Source organism: Psilocybe cubensis, chromosome 10 (assembly GCF_017499595.1).
Source record: "Psilocybe cubensis strain MGC-MH-2018 chromosome 10, whole genome shotgun sequence".
Taxonomy (NCBI): domain Eukaryota; kingdom Fungi; phylum Basidiomycota; class Agaricomycetes; order Agaricales; family Agrocybaceae; genus Psilocybe; species Psilocybe cubensis.
In genome coordinates, this window is record NC_063008.1 from 2,500,929 (window position 1) to 2,525,740 (window position 24,812).

Sequence of the window (24,812 nt, forward strand, 5' to 3'; positions counted from 1 at the left end):
TACGACATCCGATTTCTGTTCGCGTTCTAGGGTTCCAGCGACAATGTTTGTTGGCAGGCGCGTCTGCAGCATTCTGAATGTTTTCCCAGCCATCATTCGTTGAACAGCAATCTTCGAGTAGCAGAGAAGCCCCAATGAGCTTAAGCAATGGTTGTGAGTAGTCGAACACGACCCGCGGTGGATAATAATAATGATGGATTGGTTTGTACCCTCAATGCCATGGCAATGTCGCTGAAGGTTCCGCCACCGCAGTGTTTGGTTGTGTTTTGACGGCACGTTTGCAGAACAATGATTGATGCAGCTTTTCTCTCAGCAACACCACCTTCTCGCCGTCATTGTCGTCGCCAGCGGTTAACCAGTACACTCCTTCATCCACACCACCAACGAAAAAATGCTCAAAACTATCACCATTGTCTCCGTTCTCGCTACCGCTGCTCTTGCTCAGAGCTCAGTGAGTATATCCGTGTCGTGCATCAACAATTTCTCATAAATTTGCAGTCTGCATCAGCGTCGTCGTCGTCGGCGTCGCCATCGTCGACCGCCAATCCTTTGATTCCTTCGGGCATTAGCCAGACCTGCTCGTCGTTCTTGTCGAGCCTCAACAGCGACTCTTCGTTGACGAGCTGCCTGTCGTCCCTGTCTTCGGCAACCTCTGCCTTTGCCCCGGGCAGCTCGACCTCTCCCTCTTCTGCCGCTGTGACGACGGCGCTCGGAAACCTTTGCACCGACTCCATCTCTAGCGCTTGCTCCGAGTCGCTTGTTCGCTCCAAGATCGCCGCTTTCTACACTGCGTGCACCAGCGAATTGACCACCAGCCGTAGCGAGGATGTGGTCAAAATTTACGACGTTCTCTACACTATCCTTCCTCTCCGCACATCCGTTTGCTCCAAAGACGACTCTGGCTCGTGGTGTGTTATGGCCGACACCACCTCCACACGCGAGGACAGCGAGGACTCAGGGGAGACCTCCACCTTGAGCCTGGCCAAACTCATGGCGATGCTCTACACCAAGAACTCCGCCCTGCAGCGCCGCGCTCCCGTGTCCGCCATCGTTCCCAACATCACCACTTACCACGACACAAACCTGCCCTTCATCTTCTTCAAGCCCAGCCTCGATGCCACCAGGCTTTGCACGACGTGCTCACGTAATGTTCTCACGGCCTACATCAACTTCGAGTCAAACACCCCCTATGCACCCGGTCTCAGCCAGAGTCTGCTCCTGAGCACCCAGTCCGACCTTTACAGCGCCATCCAGCAGAAATGCCCTGCCAACTTCCTCAGTGGCGCCGTTCAGGCTGCCGGTGGGCTTTCTGGCGGTACCTTCTCATCCGGCGCGGTCTCCACCGTCGGCGCCGCATCTTCCGGCCTCTTTGCCATCGCCATGGGTGTTGCCACTTTAGGCTTCTCGGTTGCTTTCTAAAGTCATAGCTGAGCTATAATTCATGATCTTATGATCTAAACTTCGGGGCGTGCCCTGCAGGCTTTTTTACTTACTCACATCTCCGCCCCCTCGAGCTTACCAAGTTATCTTTTTCCTCATTACTTGCTATTTTTTTCTAAAGTATATACCCCAAGGGTAGTTCGCGGGCGGTAAATCATTATTATCAGTGAAATAACATTACTGGTACATACATACATCACATCACATCTGGCATTGATCTATTCAAGGATTATTTATCAGTAGAGTCGTGTGGCATGGCATAACTTACAGGATTTGCAATTACACAAGATACGGTTTCTTCCTCTGAATTCGGGAACCATGACGGAGTGTTCCAGACCCAGGAACCCTACAAGCGTCATAGAAAGAATGTGAATTTGCAAAGGAAAAAAAGCTTGAAGCAAGATTGGAATTTGAATATACGTGCCAGGTCCAATCATGACGCATCAACTGTACTTAACAACGTACAACGCACGCTTGTACAGTGGACATACATAGCGTTCTATAAAAAGCTTTACACGCGTTCCGGCGTTTTGCGACCGAAGGAAATTCAGAACCCGCAGATGGTCACGAAAGGTTCACAAACGCAGGTACAGTACCAGCTTCTTGGAACCGGAAGGACACAGAGATCAAGTGGGACGGCGCGGCTGAGAAGAAGTTTTGGATGTGTTTTGCCCATTTTTGTTGTACTTTTTTGCGGGTCTTTTTTGCCGTGGAATGATACCAGAATTAAACGTTGAATATGAATGCCGGATTGCATGGCGGAGCTCAGGCTCAGACAGCTTACGCTTATTTACAGTTAGTTAAAAAATAGAAAGCGGGAATTTGAGGATCAGCTCTATCTACGTGTATGGAAAACCTGATAGATAGGAAGTGAAAAAATGAGCTCCACAAAAGCGACTTGTGACTCTACCTCAGGCTCCAGGAGAACTTCTCCCGTGTTGACAAAATGCATTATACAGCAATCAATCTTTTCATTGTACTCGCTATGGAAATGCACCCCCGATCATACTCGTTTGACATGGACAGTTGAGTTTAGGGTGGCATTGTATGTGTGTGTGCAGATAAGTGGGAGATTTGACGGTGGCCAATGAGACGCTCTTGGTTACGTTTTCTTTCTAATCTCAGGGTTCTTTGCGGAGCGGTGCATACACAGGCGTCCATACTCGGCCCCTCATGATTGCAACTTGCTAATAAAGCATAAAAAGAAAGAAAGATCTGAATGCTTACCTCAGTGATCCTGGCGCAAAGAGTTGACCCGGGTCTAATTAAACAGTTCTGAAGTAAGCAAGGGCAGAGAGGGTCCAATAACTCAACGGGTATCTTCGGTGTATTGTTTCTCACTTGAGATACATTTCTCCAGATGATTGTAAAATCAGTTGAAACAGGGCTTCGATCAATAGCCCTGTTTCTTGACTATCCTCCCAAAATAAATCGCGACCACTTGTGTGTGTACCACTACTACGGTACACCCTCTCAAGCGGAGAGTTGAGTGGGCGTGTGTAGACGCCGAGTTTCTGGAAACATGCCTGTGAGGATCTGTAGCACGTTAGTTAATACAGTAACATACCAAGTAAATGTAAATATTAACAACGCCGTGATACGACCATACCATACTGGTTTTCACCCCCAATTGTAGGTTATACCAATCGCTAATTGTTAGTCGAAAACAGGCTTGGAACCCTCCGAATTCAAGGTCGCCGTTTTCCTTTGCAACAACCGTGTCTTCCCTAACAGGTCAATGCTATTGTCGGAGAGCGCCGCCTACCTAACCTTCCCATGCCCACACTTAAATGCCACTGGCAGTCTAATATTCCCTTTCGAGACACCGCGGTTAGAAGCCGCAGAAGTCTATGCGGAAAAGTAGCAAAGTTATGACTTGGCACTGGACAAAATCACTGTACACGGAATTTTTTCAGAGCGGTTTGAGGAGTCTTATTTTCTCAAGGAGCGTTAGTCGGCACATCGTTTGATGCAATCTTCTCTTCTCTTCTCTTCGTCGACGCTCCTCGGATGAGCTAAGAGAGGGTTCATGAGCAACCTGAAAGCGCTAGAGTTCCAGTAAACCCTAGGCATTCATGTATCATATCTGGAGGGTGAAATCTCTTCAGATCCCCGTTTGTCTTTTCATCCTTTGCTCTGGGGCATGAGCAAACTCAATAACTACGGAGTTGGAGCCACCTACTACAGCACACATAACTTCCCTGAGTTCTAAACACTTTACATGTATGTCAATATTAATCTAATCGCGTCATGCTACCACGGACACCTTCTTCTCGGTAGCACCGACAGGCTAACACTACGCACCAAATTGCAGCAGCCCATGAGAAGCGGGAATTACATAGGCGTGTGGGTTGCAGTAACCCAGTGTGTGCGCGCTTTACTTGAGTAAGTAAGTAGAAGGAGCATTCAGAAGACGACGTGAGGCCTGAAAGTCTAGACCGGCCTCGACAGCGAACCCTGACCCATTCAAATCCCTTGCTCGCGTCTGTCAGCTATGAATGTACTTAGTTGAATTAATGTTTTGATGCGTCTATGCTAAATATAATGACATCAAAAAGACCTTGGCTGGCACAAACGGGCACGCATTGGATTTCAGTGGTACAAGCCTGCCGTTCATTATTCGGCACAAAACTATACATATTATGTCCCCTTCTGTCATATGTGCGAGTGAAAGCTTTTAATTTCGCACTTTCCTAAAATGCCGAACATTGTGTGATGGATGTAAACTGTAGCAACGTCTATTCAGTGATCTGATTTCATTTCCCTACTTTTCATATATCACACGGGTGAGAGAGAGATGAATTTGAATTTGACTAGCGAAAGCTATGCTTAGTAGGCTCAGGTTCCGGGGAGCGTCAGAGTCAGTGAGGATGTAAAGTCAAGTGCCGACGTTGATCAAACCAATGGGATACCGTATGCATATCGCACAGAAGATTTGAAAAGAAGACGGCAATGAGCAGCCTTATTTTACACTCCTGGTTGAGACCCAGAATTTGAATTGCTGTTAGCCATTAGCTATAGATCTTTTACACAATCACACCGTCAGTCCTCTCCGTTTACTTCCCCAAATTCACCACACGCCCGGCTATTGGTGACCACAATATTTATTTGGGTAGAAGTATTGTAAATGCACAGCATAATGCCATAATAGCCCCTTTTTCGATGGTTGGGGTACGTGTGTTTGTAGTCCGAAGGCATTTACGCAGACGAGGGAGTACTAACATCGGAATCTCAGACAATGATTAAATCGAGAAAGCGCAGTTCAATAATGCTCCTATCTTTCGATAATGGACCCAAGGGTCTAGAGCCTTGGATTCTAGTACGCAGCACCTCGTGTGAGGGAGCCGTCTTTGAATAAATTCATGTAGTAGAAACAATTACAGTGTAGACGATCCAGTTACCAAGGATCCATTACTCAGACAGATTCCATCATTAGTTGGTACAAGTTGGTGTATAGTCACGGATTACGAGACGTAGATAAATGTCACTGAGGTAGTTTATGTCAGCAATGGTAGGCATAACCGTGCCAAGCGAACACAAGGCAGTATCTATATATCAGAGATTTGTGGTGTTCTCCCATTGCCAGAAGAGAGGAGAAAATCGATTGACACTATTGAAATTAAATACTCTATTTGGAAATTGGAGGATCCCCTATGTCCAGGGACGAACAGTGTGGCGCATGCATCGAATCCACGAAGTGTCCATATATGGCGCTCGACTGACCCATTATGGTATCCGATTCGCTTGGCGGGGAGCTGCGTCGGCATCAGATCGACATATCCTGTCAATTCCACATTCATATACTAAATGACCTCAGTATATAAATGCACAAGTGCCACAAGACCCTGGGAAGACTATGGTCGGGTGAGCATGATATTGAAAAGACCTTTTGCCACTCGGACGCCCAGAATATTCGGTCTTTGTCGTGCTATAAAAACGGTGTTAAGCAAAATGTCAGTAATGATCTTCATATTGAGAAGCACTTAACATGATCCGTTCATAAATCAACCGTCGTATCCAAAATATTGAGCTGAAAGGCAGATATCGTGTTTCCAAATGCACTCGTCTTGGGAATGTCGGGGGAGCAACTTTGTGGGGTCAGACAATGTAATTTGGTATCCGACTTAGTAGAGAAAGTATTATTGTAATTAATTATATAGATACATTATGATTATAACGAAGTGAGGAACATCAGTACAGTTGAAGTCATACATGCATCAGAATTATAGCAGCGAAGTGAAAGTACATGATATAAGGTTTACATAGTGAATTGGTAACATAGTTGCTAAGTAGTCGTAGATTAGGGCTGAATTACAGTAGAAGTGGAGTTTAGACATAGATATGAATGACAAGACTCCCATACCGCCTTAAATAGGCTCGATAGGTGCGCATTCGAATAACAATGGATACATGGTTGTGAAAACAACAAAAATAAACAATAGCGCGAAAAACAACAAGTAGAACATAGACACTGAATGAAGCCCTTTTTGACAGACATGGGTGGTCTTCATGATACAGGCCAAATAGACCAAGAATAAGAACCAGGGGGTCATACAAGTATGACCACAGGCCTGCAGTCGGTCAACCGAAGAATCGGCAGTTAATTCCACTGTATCAGTGGAGAAAAATCGTGAGAAAAGGTGTAAATCAAACAAATAGAAAGACACACCGCTAGAGCTTTTATCCAGCACAGTTGACGCAGGTAACTGCTTGTGTACGTACGTTTTCACTTGGCGATGCGCATTTCACAGTGCCCGGCCTGCAGTAAATCACCTTGTAAGTAACGGCATTACAGTTTTTACAGCGAATTTCCTGTGTAGTGCACATAGAGATACGAGTGGGTTGTAGCACCATCTTTAAGACATTGAACACTCTTTAAAATGTCAATTTTGGCGCCAATATTGTTCAATAGGTGTCGAAAAGGTCGGGAGTATGTCCCTACTGAGAGCCATAACTTTCCTAATGTGACCATTTCCCGAGCCATGCATTTATCGCCCACTAGGCCTCGATATAACTCAGTGGACACACAGTTTAAAAGGGCGGTAAGTCCATTTCAAGCCCTCGAGATCAGAGCTCGGTGGATGAACCGAAAGAATGGAAAGTCTATGTTAAGATCAGTCATTATTCAAGCTCCGCCTTTTCCAGATGTTGTGGGCTTGTCGTGATTCAACACGAGGCTTACTATCTACCTAATCTGCACTTGACCTACGACCCACAACACTCCAAATGAATCTCCCAAGATATCCTGACCTCACGATAAAGCGAATCCCGACACACTCTCCCGTACATCCTAATACAGTGGCATTCCTTGGCGGAGATGCATGCGTTTTACGTCCTATATATGTCGTGCTAAAGGATGGTATTCAAGTGTGGATTGAAGGACCCCCGCTCGACCCAGAAGCTACCCATCTTCCCTCGGTAGAGGAATTGGATAATACAAAATTAAAACAATTGAATGACGAGTATCGGCGGTACCTGTTGATAATTGTACGTCCGGAATTGTTGACTTCTTTTGTTGAATGTCTGTGTGGGAATCAAATCTTAAATCATACCTTGCAGGAGGACCTCACTCAATCCATTGACTTCGGTGCATCTCAGATGGCATACCTAACGAAAGACACCTATGGCGAATATTGCATAGTACATGACTACCGGAGGATCATGCAGGTCTCATGTCCAATGTGGGGCCCTAAAATATACATCGATGATGTTAACATCACGGTTTGGGGCACACATTTTGATAGGCACCGTGGGATATGGAATGGGAGGGAAGTTGGTCAGTCGAAGAAACCGTTAGGCTAATTGACAACACTAATAGTTACTTTTCCACGCAGATATCTTCTACGCATTCCAGGAGTATGATCGCATCCTCCTGAACCGCGTAATGTACGTCTTACGCCATCTTGAAGGCACCGATTGCGATGTCACCTTCGAGTTCTACGGGCATCTATTGGATAAGGACGAAACAATTCTTGGATATGTCGCCGAAGCTGCCTGGGGAAGGAATATTGGTCTTGGAGACGAAGAACTTGTGTCAAGCGCCCTCAAACGCCTCGAGAGTCTGGGTTGCGTGTATCGGGCTGTTTCAAGCAACATGTTCCTTGTATCTGATGGGAAGTTACGCTTATTAATGCCTCAGAACATCGAACGATACAATTGTCCGGAACTTCTCAAAAAGAATGCAGAATTTCACCACAACTGGGCATTAGATGAGCTCTTTGACGAATTCCGGAATTATGGCTCATATGGACTCTTGAGGCTCCCTCCTCTTCGGCTGATAATGGATCCCATGGATGTGAAGTATCTTCGCATGCTCCCTACTCCTGAGCGTTTATTTAATCACTCATGGCGTGGAGTGTTTCTAACCACGTGCAAGTTGACTTGTGTCGAAGAGGAGGATCAACAGAATGACCGAGTTACAACAAGCTCCAGAAGGTCACTCAGAAAAAGAAGATATTTCCTTCATGTTGACCCTGTCGATATCAACGCCTACCAACGAGGCCTTACCATATCACCTCCATCAAGAATTACCAACTTCCATCCCTATCCGCGCCGGAAAAAGGTTTTGCAAGAATTATCTAGCACCGAGGGCACGGAAAGCATAGTCGAAGGATCGACCAGCGATTTGGATGTGGTCTACGGTGCTCTCAAGAGGATTTATTGACAGCGGTATTACCCCATAATCGCGTCTTTTCGTTCATATCAACGAAGATCGTCACTAAATTGAAATCCCAACTACTTTACTACCAATCGTTAGGTCAAATGAAACAAGATTTAAGTCATTATATTCATGATTTATTTTGACCTCGTCATTATGACTTTCTACAATGTAATCGAAATGATTATCAATAAGTAGGCATTTGTACTATTATAGGGATACCTTAACACATGCATTTCCCGGGTTAACTTGAAGAGACACCGAAAGCTTTGGTATACCGCGCGGATTTCAACAGATTTCAACCGACTAGCATATGACCCGGTTATAATTTAATAAGACATTCGGTCGATTTACAAGAATTTTGCCGACTGTAGTGCACTTGGATAGAAATCATGGGCGCAATTCCCCTTTATGAACTATCGCATAGGTTACTTGCAATATTCTCAAGATTCATAACTCTGGACTTTTTTTATGTGATGGGACACCGTTTTTTTCCGACAGTCTTATATGAGTTCAGTCCCAAACGTTGAACGTTGATGGCTGGTCGGTTATAATAAAGATCACGTCATTCGGTTTGATCAAGTTCTCGGAAATCTCCGACGGAGAATGAAGTCGGAGTTGAGCTTCCTAGAGAAATCGGAAACGTCGTGATTACATACCCATTCGTTATTAAGCTCTTAACCAGCATTTCTGACATTGAAAGTCAATATTACGAAGTAAAATAGGTTTGGTCATAAACAGCTCAGCTAAAAGAGTACCATTTGGCAGCTAAAGCTTAATTTGACAGCAGTTTTGTTCTCCGATCAGCGTGAAATCTCCGGCGCAAGCTGGAGCCGAGATAAGAAACATCGTTTGCTACTGGAGCGTTTGATTCCAACAACTTGCTTTCACGAAGCGTTTGACTCCGACTTTTATCTCCGCTTCCGGCCGCTCCTACTCGAAATCTTGATAATCGAGTGGATCGCGGGGTTAATATCGTGCCATATACCAAACTACCTGAATTATAATTGAGTAACTATAGTTGAAAGTAAAGCTTGTGTACACTAGAGAAGTAGATTTCAGCATGCCAAGTATGTCGCCTTGCTGAAATTTAATCATGATGTCTACAAGAAGTATGTTTCCAACAGTAGCCGTCTGCTGAAAGTGGTAGAAAATAGGCGGCACGAGTATAGTTCTAAGCCAATGCATTGAGCCTTAAAAAAACCTTTGAACTTTCAAAGTAGACTGAGAAGCATCAGGGTCGAGGTCGCGCGCGCATGAGAAGATTACATCGCCGATTTGTTGGCAGTTTGGCCTTGGGCGTTGTGGAAGATGCATGAGGACTCCGTCAACTGCACCTTTTAGGCCTTGAATACACAATGGCTTTTCCGACTTGGGCATTCTCCAGACCCAGGTTACAGACATACCCCAACCGTCAAATTATGTGGTGAGATGTACAGCTTAAAGCCGTTCTCATCACGGTTTTCCTTGAACAAGCCTTGGCCAGCCGTGCCCTGAGTTTGAAAAACGGCGCAATACCACGATGGACTTGAGTTAGAGCCAAAGATTGACGAACTAATACAGAGAAATAAAATGGATTTAGTGAGATGTAAGACTTTGTGTGGCTGTGAGTGACCTTCATACTTCTTTCGATGATGATCCTGAGGAATTTTTGACATATTCTATTATTGGGTTGATCATTAAATAGCTATCATGTAATGGGACAAAGGCTTACTATGACGGGCGCTCTCGGTACATGACGAGCATATATCTAGCGTTGAGACCCCAAAAGTTCGATTCATGCAAAATTTAGGCACTATCTTTAGCTGGCAAGGGGTCGTTACTGACCGAAAAGCTATTCCACACCTAGAACATTGATAGGTTAGCTCGTAGCACATTAGTCTTACAGAAAATAATGGGTTCATCCAGTAGATAGACATACCAAACATTGGAATTGAACAGGATTTAATACTAAACGTCTCAGATGCACGTTTGGGGTGGTTAGCCAGTGGAGGATCATTATCGTTCTCATTCTCAGCCTCGAGGTTTATTTGTGCGGTGGTATATTCATTATTACCTGTGCGGTCTACATGGGATGGCGACAAATGAGTGAAATGAGCCTGACTCCCTTCCTGAGAACTTGTCATTTCCGAGTCGTGGACTCTATAGTGGTGAACAAATTTGGATCTCCGATTCAGAACTCCCGATAATCCAAATGCTGATCGATCTTGAACCTCTTGAAAACACGAGGTATTTATCCAAGTCATTTTGTCGCCAATCTGCTCCTACGGATTCAGAATATTCAGGATCATGCCATTGGTGTACGAGTCGAAAACAACCCTACAGAGTATTCCTCCGAAATCCCCAGTAGTTCCCCACGGTATAGCGTACATTGGAGGAGTTGTGGACGCATGGAAACCTCAATTTGTGCTGTTGAAAAACAATCGTGAATTCACCATTCAAGCCCCGCCTCTTGAGCCAAAGGTTACGAAAAGCTCCAACGAATCTGAAGATGAATTTGTAGCGAAGTATGTTGAGCAGTTCCAACGATATCTTGCGGTGCTGGTATGACATCTGGGTTGATGATTGGAATTACTGCTAATCAGACATATGACAGGAATGCTTACTTTCTATCATTGATTTCGATGCCACAGACATGGCTTACATGATAGAAGACTCCAACGAGGACTATCAAATCATTCCAGGGCGGAAGGCTCTCAGGAATGTTTCCTGTCCTCTTTGGATGCATAAAATCTACGTAGATGAGGTAAATATAACGGTTTGGGGTAGTGATTACGATGGTCGTCGTGGAATATGGGAAGGGAAAGAAGTAGGTTAGTTGAAATGTCCAACTAGGGCGTTAAGCACCTTTATACTGACATGACATCAGATATATCTTACGCCCTTCACAAGGATCTAGATCGATTCGTATTGAATCGTGCGATGCAAGGACTTCGAGCTCTAGAAGGGAGGAATTGTGACCTTTTATTCGAGGTGTATGGCCACCTGGTCGATAGAGACGAAACAATTGTGGGACTTGTTACCGAAGCAGCCAAGGGAAGAGTGGTCACTCCCGACGATAAAGACCTGATTCAAGCATCCCTCAAGGCTCTCGAGCACGCCGGATGTGTATACACTGCAGTTGCAAGCAACCATTTTCTCATAACCGATGGGAAGTTGCGTTTGCTGCAGCTGAACGCCATCATTCCGTATCCTGATCAGGAGCAATGTAGAAAGGAGGCCGCATATTTTCATGACTGGGCACTAGATGAACTCATCGAAGAACTTCGGGAATACGGAAAAACGGGCCGCGGTCATGGGCCACCAGGTCGATTGGTGAGAGACCCGTATGCTATCACATACCTGCGATTTCTTCCCCCACCAGAGCGCCCTCTCCGCACGAACCTCAATTTTACGCCTCTTCCCATGCCTGTGGCGCTGCTGATGATATCCAGGTACCTCAGAGGAGAGAAATATCCTATGCCTTTGGAAGACCCGGATGATCTGCTTGCAAGAAGAAAGCAGAGTAGGAAGAATCGTTATCTCATTTACAGAGACCCTGAGGAAGACTGTGAGGCGGCGGACAAACAGGGTTTATCAACCTTCAAAAGTATAGACGGTGATATTTCTCCTTACAGACCAGCGCGTAGCACTCGTATATGGCGTCTCTCAGGACGAACACCTTATACAAGGCATCTGCATGCAGAGAGGGGGCTCCCTGCACTATCTAGCACAGAAGGGATAGCAAGCATTACAGAGGTTGTAGATGACGTCGTAAAAGGTAAAAGTGTATAGGGTAGAAAATTTGACTGTTTCTTCAAGAGTTTTGTTTAATATTACTCTTACGTTTTTATCCGAGGAGAACTTGAAGTTCGCTTGTGTTCAATGTTGTTGGTTTTTGAATCAACACCGGAGCCCCGCATTCGTCCTCAGCAATGCTGTGATTAGGGTATATATTTATACGATTACCTTAACCTTGACGTACAACCGGAGTGATAGCTTTTCAAAGTAGGCTGAATGTCATTCAGATGTGCTATTATCAGCAGCTCGTTCTGTCTCTGGTTTGTGTTATTTTCATCAATGGGGAATGGGTCTCTGTCGGTTTAATCTCCAGTAAACTCTATGGAAGACTTCACATTATTGGTGTTGCTCCGTATGGTGGTTTGGAGCTGCTCTGTTATTTCTTCGATAGATGTCAAAAGCTAATAATATTTTGACTTGAGCGCTTGACTCGATTCAGGGAGCCTATTATGCGACGAGTGATGTGATGCGTAAATCCTTAAAATAGAACCGCTGCAACTCACTCTGAGACACACGCATAAAATGACAATGAAATATTGTATCCACTAAAGTAACTCAACTAACTTACTGAAAAAAAATCCAAACCCTTCTGCAGATTTATTTTTGTCTTTGATTCGAAAAGGATATGTTTACAGACCAGATATTCCATTCCCACTCTGGCAAGTGGTAGCTGAGCACAGGGCAGCACTTGGGCGTACATTATTAAAACAGCGTGGCGCGAGAAGCTGGCACCGCAATCCTGTGTTTTCACGATCGCTTCGGCGCATGTACCTTCCTTGTGTGCCAGCATTTTTTTACCTGTTGAGGATATTTCCCCTATGAGTAGGTACTCTCCAGATCTAACGACTTTTGATATATTCTCATGTTATCCTATGTCCATTTTTCCATAGTATATGTAGTCATAAAACATGTAGAAAAACATGATGTTCAGACATTTCCCAGAGAAATATAGAAACTGTCCGATCTTCAAGAGGTGGTCTGCGCTGAACAAAAGGAGGCGAGGTTCACTTCCTCTAGACTCGGTTCATACAGGCCTCGGGAGTGTGAAATCTTTATGATATATTAATACGATCATGGATGTAACCTTCAATCTGAGTTTGACGAGTCGTTCTCCAACCTCAACAATTTCGGGCGGCTCAAAACGTCACCAGCCGCTTTTCTTTAGGGTCGACATCAAAATGTGTTCTTATCGTCCCTCGGCTATAAGATGTGCAATGTTTGGCCAATTGTGCATGGCCATCACTAGTTAGGTATTATGTTGGACCCATATCCAATTATTTGACTCTAAAAAGCAACTAAAACTTTCAAGGTTTTATTGTTCGAGAAAAAGGAATCCGAATCATTTCAATAACATTGCTCCGAGGACTCAGGAAACTGTTTCATGAATAAGAGTTCTCACTGTCACCGCCGTTGAGGCGATGTCATTCGGAAATTCCAGATATTCACACTCACCAATGAACGTAGCCTTCTGAAGATTCGTAACTCAACACAACATACCAAGGAGTGTTACATATTGTCAGATTCGAACAAGCATCGGGCTTGGGTACTTAGTTGACAGAGAGGAAACTAGACCTTCCGATCAATACACAGGGTAAGAGACGAGTGTTGAGTCCATGGGCTTGGTACTGTGCTCTGTTCTTCTACACGATGTTCCTCGCCTCAAGGAAGCCTTACGCGACTGTCTAGACACAATCTCAAGTTGTCCTGATATTTTATTTCTTCTCCGCAGTGCAAAATATAAGAGGTACCGAGGCATTCAACGCTGTCCTTACTCTCTACCTAAATGTGGAAAATACATAAGAGATAAGGAGATGCAACCTACACAGCTGCTGGTATTTGGCGAACACGACGTCTGCGTCGACCATCGCTGACATCATTGAGGCTGTGCGGTTGTTCTCTCACCAGAATAAAACGAGAGTCTATTTCGGATTGTGAATCTAGGTCCTCGAGAGTCTAATGACCAGAGAAGCTTGATGAAAATGGGTGCGATAGGCTCCTAGAGTGTGAATGCTGATCGGAAAAGTGTAACGGTATCAGGTGCTCTTCAACACATGATGATGAAGATGCACATGCCTTCATGAACATGGGATTCGGCATATCATTATCTATTTTCCCTTGATCATTGGCGATTGTCGGCGTTCTCCGACTTTTGAGGTGCTTCAGGAGCAGAAGGTCGGGGGTCGGTTAATTGGACTATAATCGCACTTCCACTTGTCCAGTAATCACCAAGCCTCATATACCCCTCAACAAATATCCATCATGTTTCGATCATTTGCACTCGTTATATTGTTTATCTCTCTATCACTACATTCTTTAATATCACAAGCGGCTCTGTTACCTGTAGGAAACTTTGTTGAGTCGGTCCAGCGGAGGACGGTGAACCCAACATTTCCCGATTCGCCACCGTCCTGTCCCATTTGCGCTCAGGTAAGCTCTGGATCTTCATTATACTTTCACACCGTGGGCGCATCTTTTCTGCGGGAGAGGAATGTCGGCAATGAACGACAGTCCAATAGTCCTTGTTTCCTCATGGACAATGTACCATACTACCCGCTGAGTCTCTCTGGCACGGATCCCGCAAGATTATCAATATATATTGTCACATATAGGTGAAATCCTGAGCTGAAATGATAATCAGGGTTATCCAAGCATTCAAGGATGTGCTCAAGCAGCACCAGTTTTGTCCAACTTCTCCATGGCGAGTATCGTTATTCATATTTAAGTTCTGGAAATTCTGACTACCTTCTACCAAAAGATCATCTTTAACCCAGGAGCCTTCATTGACGTCATCCGATGTGCCTGTGCCGACACATTCAAGTCCGTGTTTCCTCAATGTGTTGACTGGTGAGCTTAGGAAACACTGTTACCTTTAATCAAAGATACTCACCAAAGCCTTTCACCAGTTTCATTCAGACCAATCAAACTGATGTTCTCGATACATCAGACCTCCCCAGCCTTGTAGGGTCCATACGACAAATCTGCTCCTTAGAGAGCGCATTGCTTGGGAATGTGTCTGGAGTAGATGCTTCATTGACGGGATCAAATGTACCACTGCCAACCAGCACGTCGGGCGGGATTGGGATTAAGTGGAATGCCGCTTACCTCAAAGCGGCTGTTGTTTTCACTGGGGTAGGACTTGTTGTTGGATTCTGAGTATTTCTTTCTTTATTTTCTTTTTTGCATGTCTGGTCATTAGGACTACTTCACGACCTTTACGACGATGACGATGATTAACGAATTTAGTAATGATCTGATGCGCTTTGTTTAAAAATAACTCTTTATTGGTAAATGACGCGTTTGCAGCAGTTTGTAACCTGAGTGACCTGTGAACAAGATCAGTGTCTTCTCTTGTAACACTCTCCATCTTTTTGGTTCTTTCACCGCTACAAGTATTTCCTGTGATCTGATCTGCTGGAACTATGAATTCCTCCAATAAACCACCAGCTACCCCCTTGCCGGATGAGTCGGCGGGTGCACAAGCATCGCCGCCAGAGTCCTCGACACATACCACACAGGAGACAGATGCCACTATCGTTGAAGAGCAGGAATCAATTCCTGCTCTTTCAAGGTGGTCATCTCCCGCAATTCCTCAAAGTACATGGTGCGCCTCCGACTTCATGGTAGGGGTAGGGATGGTTATCATCCAGCAAAAAACAGAGAAGATAGTCTTGCTCTACTCATCGAAGTGGAAATATTACTTCTTTCCGCGTGGCAGAAAGGATGTCGGCGAGACCCTACAACAAGCCGCATTACGAGAGGCATACGAGGAGGTAAGTACCGAAGGCGTTTCTTTTACCCAGCATGTCTGATTGACCTCACACTGCAAGTCGGGATATCGCGTCGATTTCATGCCACTGGCAATCCCAACCCGACAACCCCACTCACCAGAGACACGAAACAGGCGAAGTCATTTCAACACAGAATCTATCTATATGACCACCACGAACTGGAGGGCTGGAAGGAGTGGTCCCACTGACCACGGAGGGGTATATTTGACGTCCTGGTTCGTTGGACAGATACCTGAAGATGCGGTATGTCTCCGCTATCAATGCATCAAATGAGGAATTGGTTGATCTAATCTTTCTTCTGATATCTTATCTTCCCCGCACCTTCAGGTATGCGAATCTGGCACGCGTATGCCCGATGAAGACCACTTTACAACGCACTTGTTATCCTACGAAGAGGTCAGAAACCTCATCTGGGGAACAGAAGTAAAATTATTTGATTATGTCTGGGCTGTATACCAACATACAAAAACCATACTACAACAGGAAGAATCTCAGCGGGCACAACAACTACGTCGATTTCAAATCACCAAAAACCGCCCAGTACGCCGGCCGTAGATCAATTTGAATATTGAAACGGGGCGTGGACTGCGTGATTTGCCTTCAACTGTTAGGAAAGCAAAATTTGTATAATTGGCTGAAGGTCATCGGGTGACATCATTCAGAAGATTAGTCACTGTCCCTTTTCTGTACGTACAGACTGAACAATATCAAACGAGTCTAGTACGCTGCAGAGATTAAGCCATAATCGAGATGATATCACCACTTTCTGTACACCGTCCGTGGTTTCCCCAACCAGGTAGAAACAAATCAGAAGTTCCTGTAAAGTCGCCATGGGCTCATATATTCCAAATCAAATATTTTGTAGAAGATGTTGCTTGGTAGCATTCTCAAAGCGTCGTCGTTGAGTCAAAACGAGCTGGTTGGTGCCATCCAATGGTTGCTAGCTGAACATACATTCCATCAACAGTATCAGAGAAACAATCCTCATGTACAGCATATCCTTGGATGTATGACGACAAGCACGCATACCTAGTTTCGACGGGGCGTGATATCATCAATTTTGACATCGACAAGCTCTGTATCCAGCAAGCAAGAATCCAGCAATTTAAACAAAAGAATTTTTTAAACCAAAAGTGAGGTGCTGTGGGTTGTAAGAAAAATCTTTATTAGCGTAGCGCTGAAGATTGGATTCAAGAAGAGAGATTAAGAGGACACGCCAAGGTGTGATGTTGGGCCCGCCGCATGATTCTGATAGTTTTTGTCGGCTATGTGCTATGTCCGTCGCACCATGTGAGCATTATCCTGTGTACACACCAATTAGATAAGAAACGGAGAGGACGGAGGGTGTTGGCAAGTCATAGTTTGGGGTGTGCAAAGGCCAGCTAAAAAATAAAGGGCCCACAAAAGATTTGGATGACGCGTTAAAATGCAAATACCAGAAATAGCACTTTAGGTTGACACATGCCATGAGTTACGTGGGGACCAAAACAAAGCTAGGGAAAGCCGACATGACCAGTGAAAGAGAGATATAAGTAAGACGATAGTTGACTCGAAAAAAGCGTACAGATAATGATGCAATAAGCCCAATGGCAAGGACACAAGCGAGTCATGGGGCAAGTCTTCTTGGCCTTAGCGTCAGAACATGGCGATACATATGTGGTTGACAAATTATTTTTCTCTACGATAACCTGTGGGCATCCGTCAGTAAAACGCGGCAGCAGCAAATGGCGAGGTTGGGCGTCGTATTTTCTGTAAGTTAGGATCGCGAAGTATCAGGGTGTGAGCTCCTCGGTGATCTCTGAGATCGTCAAAAGCATTTTGTCTTTGCAATGTAGATTGACAGCACCACATTAGGGAAGCTAGATTTCAACATCTCCATAGGGTGTAGCGAAAGGCAAGATGTAAAGACGACGAGAACCTAAGTCACGGAATATGAAAGTCGCCAACAATGAGGAATTGAATGAAACCTTCGTTGGCCCGTACCGCACCAATGGCTTTCCGAATACGATGCTATTAGGGAACCCATGAAGTAACTGAATGACTGAAAACAGTCCTAGCCAGAAGGTCCACTGCGCTCTTGCACCGGATGTCCGCTTCAGCCTTGCGTCATTGTACGATTATTTTCCATTTTGAGCCCGACCCAAACAGGAAAAAACATAAAACTCGTGTCGGAACACGACACTTGGCCTCAGATAAGGCGAGATGAAGTGCACAGGATCCGAGGGAAACGTGAATGTCCAGCAAGATTAGGCCCAGGCAACCAAATAATTCTGGATATCTTGGCCCAAGTAAAAGGATCATAGACAAGAAGCGACAGTGATACAAGGCTGCTAGCTGTAGTTGTTGGGAACAAATAATAAACCTCGCTGTTAGGTCGTGGCTGTCTGAAGGTGCTTTGTCTGTCTTTGTGTATACGGCTCAGAGCTTTTAGAGCCCCATTTCAGAGTGGCTCCTTTTTGGACATTGGATCACAGTTGTTGGGACCGACGCGAATATGTCGATCGAATCATTTCTTGAAACATGTACTTTGAGAAAGTAAGGGAGCATATGAGCAGAAAGTTCATCCACGAGGTTTATTTTCGCGGCAGTACGGCGGATTGAGCTATGCCGCGGATATCTGTAATCCCACTGTGACATACAGAGACAGAGATTGGGGTCACCGGCCTTCAAGTTCCTCACTGCCTGGCTAGCACTGCCTTCAGATCGCCGGACAGTCCCCTTTTTTCGTGGAACAACTTGCCCTCCATGTACATGAGAATACAGACAAGCGATTAACCAGGGATAAATGCGTTACCCGTCTCTTTCAGAGGTGTTGCAAAAACGCGTCAGCCATAAGGGTCGGGCGTGAGTTGAAACAAGACTCTGTGCCGGCGCGAGTCACAGTGTCTGTCGCGATCACGTGAGATTAATCAACAAACGCGAAGAAGATGTCACAGGTCAGGACGCGCAATCGTCTCAGGGAAAACTGAAACGAGACCTCCCAAGGATACAGAGCCGATGCGACCGATAAAGAGTAAAGAGCATTTTACCAGCATGTGTAGAAGCTTCAAGGGGTCCGCGTCCAAAAAAAGGACATTAAAGACTCTTGCCTCTTGGATAAACGCACGAGGTCGAAATAGGGCATGGAAAGGAAGTGATGGGAGTAAGCCTGCATGAAAGCAAGGGTGGATATTTGTAAAAAAGATAAATACCAGGAACCGTGCTGTCACGCGTTCAGATGGCTGTCGACCACCGTGGCAGCAAGTCAAGGAAACGCTCTTGAGATCTTGATCCTTGAAATACGTGCAATGCAAAGATGTGTACATCATATTCTTCAGTTCATCGCAGTTATCCTTAGACTGGTAGAAGACTGAATTGGAGACATAGGTAAGATTTGTGTCAGTCAAGATGTAAGAGCCGATGAACATACCGAAGAGAAAGCTCATAGATTCAAGGTTTACGCGACCCACACCTCTCTTTCGACAGTTTTGAAAGGGCTACTCATGTCCCTGTTTCGTCCCGACTCTTTATAAGATGGGATATGGCGTTGTTTGCATTCTTGGTTCGAGTGTCCTGCTTTGTATCAGAAATAAACATAATGGGATGCGTATACCATTGATCTTGGCGTCTACACATTAGACCTCCCTAGCACTTGACAGTCCTGACATCTTTCGTTTGGGAAGTTGGCGACAGCATAGCAAAATTGAACATGGCCGTTTAAGGACAACAATGGTTTCCACCGCGTGGAACCAAAATCAACTGCCGATGGCCCGCCGAAATCAAAAAGACCAAATAACACGTCAACAAAAGGCAGTAAATAAGCGGGGGCTCTCTCTCTCATCTCATCTCTTACCTCCTCATCTACCAAACCCTTCTCTCCATTCTCGTCCTTGACTATCACCGATTTCTACATAGATATTAAGTAACTTAGTGGCTTTACAGAGATCGACACATGGATCCGCCAGCTGCGTCCACTTCTGGTAACTCGCAGACCGGCGGTCCGGTAAATCTAGGCGTCAGGAAACGCGTTGACTCCAATCCTGAATTGGTTGTCGAGTCCAATACATCCACTAATCAAACAAAGAGGCCCAGATTGTCGTCTTCTAGTCTATTCGATCTCAGCTTAGACCTATCCCTCGATTCAGATGCCTTCTCTGTTTCTAGCAGCCGGCCGAGGCCTCGTCCATCTGCCATGGCGATTCCCTCCAGTTATGGCCGCCCTGGTTCTATCGGCTTCGGTGTAAGTCACAACTCTACTTCGACAGTAATAATTCCCTCATGACTATCAATATACAGGCTGATAGGATTGTGAGCCGCAGTATAAGCCGCAGCTCCCTGTCTCTATTCGATACAAGTTTCGAGGACTTGAGCAACACCAGTATCGAATACACACCGTCTTTACGCCTTGACCGACCTTTAAGTCGACACTCATCATTTACGGGTTCCCGCCACGGAAGCCCTTTTGCAAGCAGGGAATTCCTGCCTGTTTCCGATTCGGACGACCCAACTGTGAGACAAATGCGGCTCGCAGCGAATGAAATTATGTTGCCGGATCCCTTGTCTAGATACCCGGAATCGTCTGCTAAGCACTGGATGCGCAATACGCGTACCACCATTGACTATACGCCCTCCGCCCCCAATCAGCCATCCGCTCGTCTCCTAGGATGTTCTGTCAACAACTTCGTCTACTTCACCCGCGGAAATCGTGTTCATTATAAGAACATTAATGTCAACGCTAACGAAGAGATTGGACAGCTCATGAAGCTGAAGGAGAGTCATGGGAGCCTGCGCGCTCTGGAGGTCAACACCACGTCCCAGCCAGACGTTATTGCTATCGGGACGAGCAAAGGCTGCATCCAGCTCTGGGATGTCAAAGCTAAGAAGATGACAGCGTCATGGCACTCTAGCAAAGAAATTTCTGCAATGGCTTGGAATGGCCCAATCTTGACGATCGGCAGCCTCAAGGGCGTTATACGCAACTACGACACGCGTCTGCCACATTCAAAGATCAAGGAACAATCCCGCAAATTCTGTCGTCACGAAGGCGAAATTACAACCCTCCATTGGAGCGTTGACGGAAAGTACCTTGCTAGCGGCGATGCCATCGGCCAGGTCTTGTGCTGGGAAAATGGGCTTGGACCTCCTATGCAGGTCGGTGAATCGGTTCATCGCCGCAGCAAGAAAATCCAGCAAAGTGGCAAGATATCGGTTAGTGTTTTTTTCCTAGATCTCCTGTCCTGTCGCGATACTGACTACTGCCTTCGTCTGTAGTCTGTGGCATGGTGCCCTTGGCAGCCCAAAGTTCTCGCAACTGGAGACATCCGAGGCATATTGCGGATTTGGAATGTCAGCGAGAATAAGAACTCCAACGCCCTGCCCTCTAAATTAGACGTCAAGTCCGTTATGACGGGCATTCACTTCTCTCCTCAATGTAAGGAGGTTCTGACGACACAAGGCCCACCTATCGGCGAGCCCATGCCTATGGATTTCAACAACCTCAAGCCGTGGTTTGAAAACTGTCTCGCCGTCCATTCGTTCCCGTCGTTCTCCACGGTGACCACTATGCGGCTTAGTATCGACAAACCAATCGGATACAGTGTCCTTGATGGTACCGGTACTCGATTGGTATACCAAACACCATCGGACGGCAAAATTAATGTCTGCGAGGTGTGTCAAAGCGAAAGGAGCCACCCAAGCTCAAGAAACGCGGAAGCATGTTGAGCATCACTAGCTCTGATTCCGCATACTCTCAGATTCGTTGAGGTGCATCCCCAGCACAGGAGTTGCGCGACACCATTGTGCTTTATCTCTTTCATCACATCCACACCCACCGCCAGCGATACCGTTTAACTTTCCAAATCGACGAGCATTTGACTTGATTTATCTCCTATCTTTTGAATTCTTTTCTAGTCAGTTATTTTTACGTTCACGACCTCTGACGACCATATGCTCGATGTATGACTTCCACAAGTTTGAAACATCGGACTCACTTTGATATTATCGACATCAAGTGTTGTACTCTAGTGGCATGTACTGGATTGCATTGTAGGATACGTTATCTTACAATGAAATCATACGCAATTGCCCTAGTTTGAAAATAACATTATCTACACGTCTAAAGTAAACATCCAACGACTACGACTTGGGTATGGTTTAGTCAGTTCAATTTGATCTATTTGACAGCAAATGCGACAGTAATTCAGGACACATACTCAAAAAAATGCAGCGTTTTAATCAGCAAACAAACCTCCTTCATTTTGTACTGGCGACGAAACGAGACGCTGAGGTAACGACACATCTTCTTCCCCCAACTTGATCATTTCCAGCTCATCTCTCCAGCTAAGTTTGTGGAACTTCAAGTCATCTTCTGGGTCAGGTTTGCAGATAGCTCTGATGCCCGTTTTGTGTGTTTATTAGTCATCGCTGCCTTCATGAAGGAATTTTTATTGACAATAGTACTAAGTATATCGTGTGTAACTCGTTCTTTTCACCTCTCCCCTTACACAAGTGTTGATGAAGTGAGTTCGTTTATGGCTCACACATACAGCGGCCACATTGTACCGGGGAGAGTTGCACTTCCAGGCTCCCTCGCTTGTCACATGTCATCATGATCCTCCACATTTCAGAATCCTACTTACGACGTCATTTGGGTATTCTCACAGATGTACCTCAATCGAACACGACAGTATAACACAGCATACCTACCTCCTTACTGTCTCTTTACTCACTTGTATGCTTTTATTAGTAGCCTCAGATTACAGATATCAATGGGTTTAGCGCTGTAGTCTGTCATGCAAGCTATTTTTATCACCGGTCGCCATCATCATCATCCTCTTCAATCGTCACAGTCTGTATTCGCTTCGGTAACTTCGAGGATAGACTGCTACTTAAATTCAATAAGTCTCTCTCAGATAAAAGTTCTTTTGTTCAATCTGGCGGGTCCAAGTCAGGGATGGCTTATCGCCACATCGGGTGACAACACCGATCATTTTTCTTGGCAGTTTGATCACAATACACTTCCTTTTTAGTCAAATAACACAAACCTTCTGAGCTTCATGAGCAGGGCTGCTTAGGTTACGGTCATCCAATTGTGCAATGAGGCGTGGAAGGTTGGGAAATGTAAGCCGGATATAAGACCGGCTGAAAAATAGTTCAAGCGCCGAAGATTACCATCAGGGCTCACGCTCACGGCGATGCTTATGTTTTTGGTTCTTGGTCAACATCGGAAAAAATTTCCCAGCACCGTTTCAGCGGTAGTGATCAACGTAAATATATCTGTAGTGTATACTATATTGCCAGCGTGCAGGTGTATCTGTAGATTTCAACGTGAGCATAGGCAAGAATTGAGATTTGCGCCGTCCTACCGTACTCGATGTCCATCGACGCCGTCCCGTTGGTTAGTGCAATATACTGCAGTTTATAAGTAAGCCTTTAGTACCGATATGAACCTATCCCATGTGGAAAATGATGCTGCAATGCAATCAGACGTCTATCTGATAGAACGGCTATAGGGTTGCACGATGCTTTCTGCCAGATTCTTTATCGTTCCAGAATTCAGTTTGGCAACTTTACCTTAACGTATGAATGGTTTATTGCCAGTAACTTGTGACAAAAGGTTAGAATCCAACGAGTCAAGGCTAAACGATGACGAATTTGTGGTATATTAGATTGCGAGGAGAATGGAGTTTGTGGCGGTGTAAAATGTAGAGGCGCAGAACGAAACAAAGGAGGCCCAGAATAAAGTCAAAAACTCTACAGCAAAACGATAAAGACAAAGGCTCTTGCAACTCCTAATGAGCAGGTAAGCTCGAGTTCCGATCGGTACGATTGTAGTTCCCCAGCATTGAGGACCGTCCGGTAAGGAATATACCGAACCTTTGAGTCCTCGGAGCTTGGCGGAATGCAATTGTGGTCTCCGGAGCGACATTTTCTTGCTCTAGCTTTTCATCCGCGCTTTGCTGCTGAAAGCGGTGAGGACTACGACTACGACTACGATGCCTTGGACCCACGGAGGCATAAGATAGTTCACGGCTATCCCATAGCCTCCGATGACGTGGAGCCACCGGAGATCTATTCGGTGGTTCCACTTGCCGAATTTCGTTGGGCGCTAGGAAATGTTATTAAGCGTGAGACGTGGACGGATGGCTGTGTTCTGTGAAGCCAACTCACGGAGCATAGAGGATGACGAATCATCTTGCGATTGTAATGTAGACTCAATTTCTTGAGAGTTGGAGACAGAAGAGTCAGTGCTAGGAGGGTTGCGACCCGTTACCAGAAGTCTGGGGGGGATCGAGGGCGGCGGTGACGGCGATGTGGAGAAGTGCGATGTCAAAGGCATCAACAACACTCGTACACGCCCTACATTAAGTCGAGTGGAGAACCAAGGATGAGCATGTAATCAGTGTGTGAGTACCTTTGCATGATTACTTACTTTGTGATTCGGTATCTACGTGGCCTTGGTTGGCTCGAAGCATTCTTAGAAGTTCTATGTAAGAAGCTTTGTGGTCTGTAAGTTTAGCTGGACATGATGCCCATAGAAATAAAACAATCCCAGCGGACTCGAGAGTTTTTCGAGCCAACTATTAATAAATGCAGTCAGTAGTCAAGTTGCAAGTAGATTGCAATATCAGGTTACCTCTATAATGTCAATGATCTAAAGAATAGTCATGAGTACGTGCGTTAAGGTAAAATTTTAAGTAATGATAACAAGCACTAACCTGGTTCTGATATATTGAAAAGTTCGAAGCGAGAGTTGCAAAGTCCAGTAGATCTTTGGATGCAGAGACGAAGTTTGACAGAGACCTAATCTGATAGCTGATATTGGCGATTCTGGTTTCGCATCTAAATGTGTGCGCCAATGATCCCTCAGGGGATGAGGGATATTGCTGTATAGTAAATGAAGATATACTACTCTGAGGTTTGAGCATGGCCGCAGGCGATAAGACGGGTTTGAAGCAGGCGCTCAACCAAGATGAAGGTCAATGGCAAGCTGTAAATGACGATCCAAAATCAGCGGTTGTTGGCATTTACAAACTACGGCACTCCCCGGAGCCGCAATTTTAGACGACCTGCCCCATTGTGCCCTTCAATGCGGTTGTACACCATCCCTGTTACCCACCTCCCCTGTCAGATGATATATTTTTGTGTCATCCCCCATTTTATAGCCA

At 45.4% G+C, this 24,812-nt stretch overlaps 6 protein-coding genes across 6 annotated transcripts; 5 read left to right on the top strand and 1 right to left on the bottom strand.

The window, feature by feature from the left end:
* Positions 1 to 391: 391 nt before the first annotated feature.
* On the top strand, positions 392 to 1,419 carry JR316_0011024 (uncharacterized protein; the record flags this gene model as incomplete). The annotated part of the gene is made up of 2 exons (XM_047896688.1): positions 392 to 451; positions 499 to 1,419. 2 exons carry the CDS (start codon positions 392 to 394, stop codon positions 1,417 to 1,419), a joined length of 981 nt encoding a protein of 326 aa, XP_047744733.1.
* A 5,247-nt stretch (positions 1,420 to 6,666) lies between these two features.
* JR316_0011025 (uncharacterized protein) lies at positions 6,667 to 8,104 on the top strand (the record flags this gene model as incomplete). The annotated part of the gene is made up of 3 exons (XM_047896689.1): positions 6,667 to 6,927; positions 7,000 to 7,216; positions 7,275 to 8,104. 3 exons carry the CDS (start codon positions 6,667 to 6,669, stop codon positions 8,102 to 8,104), a joined length of 1,308 nt encoding a protein of 435 aa, XP_047744734.1.
* Positions 8,105 to 10,387: 2,283 nt separating this feature from the next.
* JR316_0011026 (uncharacterized protein) lies at positions 10,388 to 11,872 on the top strand (the record flags this gene model as incomplete). The annotated part of the gene is made up of 3 exons (XM_047896690.1): positions 10,388 to 10,642; positions 10,695 to 10,911; positions 10,968 to 11,872. 3 exons carry the CDS (start codon positions 10,388 to 10,390, stop codon positions 11,870 to 11,872), a joined length of 1,377 nt encoding a protein of 458 aa, XP_047744735.1.
* Positions 11,873 to 15,297: 3,425 nt separating this feature from the next.
* JR316_0011027 (Diadenosine hexaphosphate hydrolase) lies at positions 15,298 to 16,221 on the top strand (the record flags this gene model as incomplete). Its single annotated transcript, XM_047896691.1, has 3 exons — positions 15,298 to 15,648; positions 15,706 to 15,909; positions 15,994 to 16,221. The coding sequence occupies 3 exons, from the start codon at positions 15,298 to 15,300 to the stop codon at positions 16,219 to 16,221; spliced, it is 783 nt and encodes a 260-aa protein (XP_047744736.1).
* A 3,376-nt stretch (positions 16,222 to 19,597) lies between these two features.
* On the top strand, positions 19,598 to 21,407 carry JR316_0011028 (Cell division cycle protein 20-like protein; the record flags this gene model as incomplete). The annotated part of the gene is given in 4 exon segments (XM_047896692.1): positions 19,598 to 19,885; positions 19,942 to 20,853; positions 20,917 to 21,312; positions 21,324 to 21,407. 4 exon segments carry the CDS (start codon positions 19,598 to 19,600, stop codon positions 21,405 to 21,407), a joined length of 1,680 nt encoding a protein of 559 aa, XP_047744737.1.
* A 2,028-nt stretch (positions 21,408 to 23,435) lies between these two features.
* On the bottom strand, positions 23,436 to 24,572 carry JR316_0011029 (uncharacterized protein; the record flags this gene model as incomplete). The annotated part of the gene is made up of 4 exons (XM_047896693.1): positions 23,436 to 23,752; positions 23,815 to 24,003; positions 24,077 to 24,224; positions 24,363 to 24,572. 4 exons carry the CDS (start codon positions 24,570 to 24,572, stop codon positions 23,436 to 23,438), a joined length of 864 nt encoding a protein of 287 aa, XP_047744738.1.
* Positions 24,573 to 24,812: the final 240 nt, after the last annotated feature.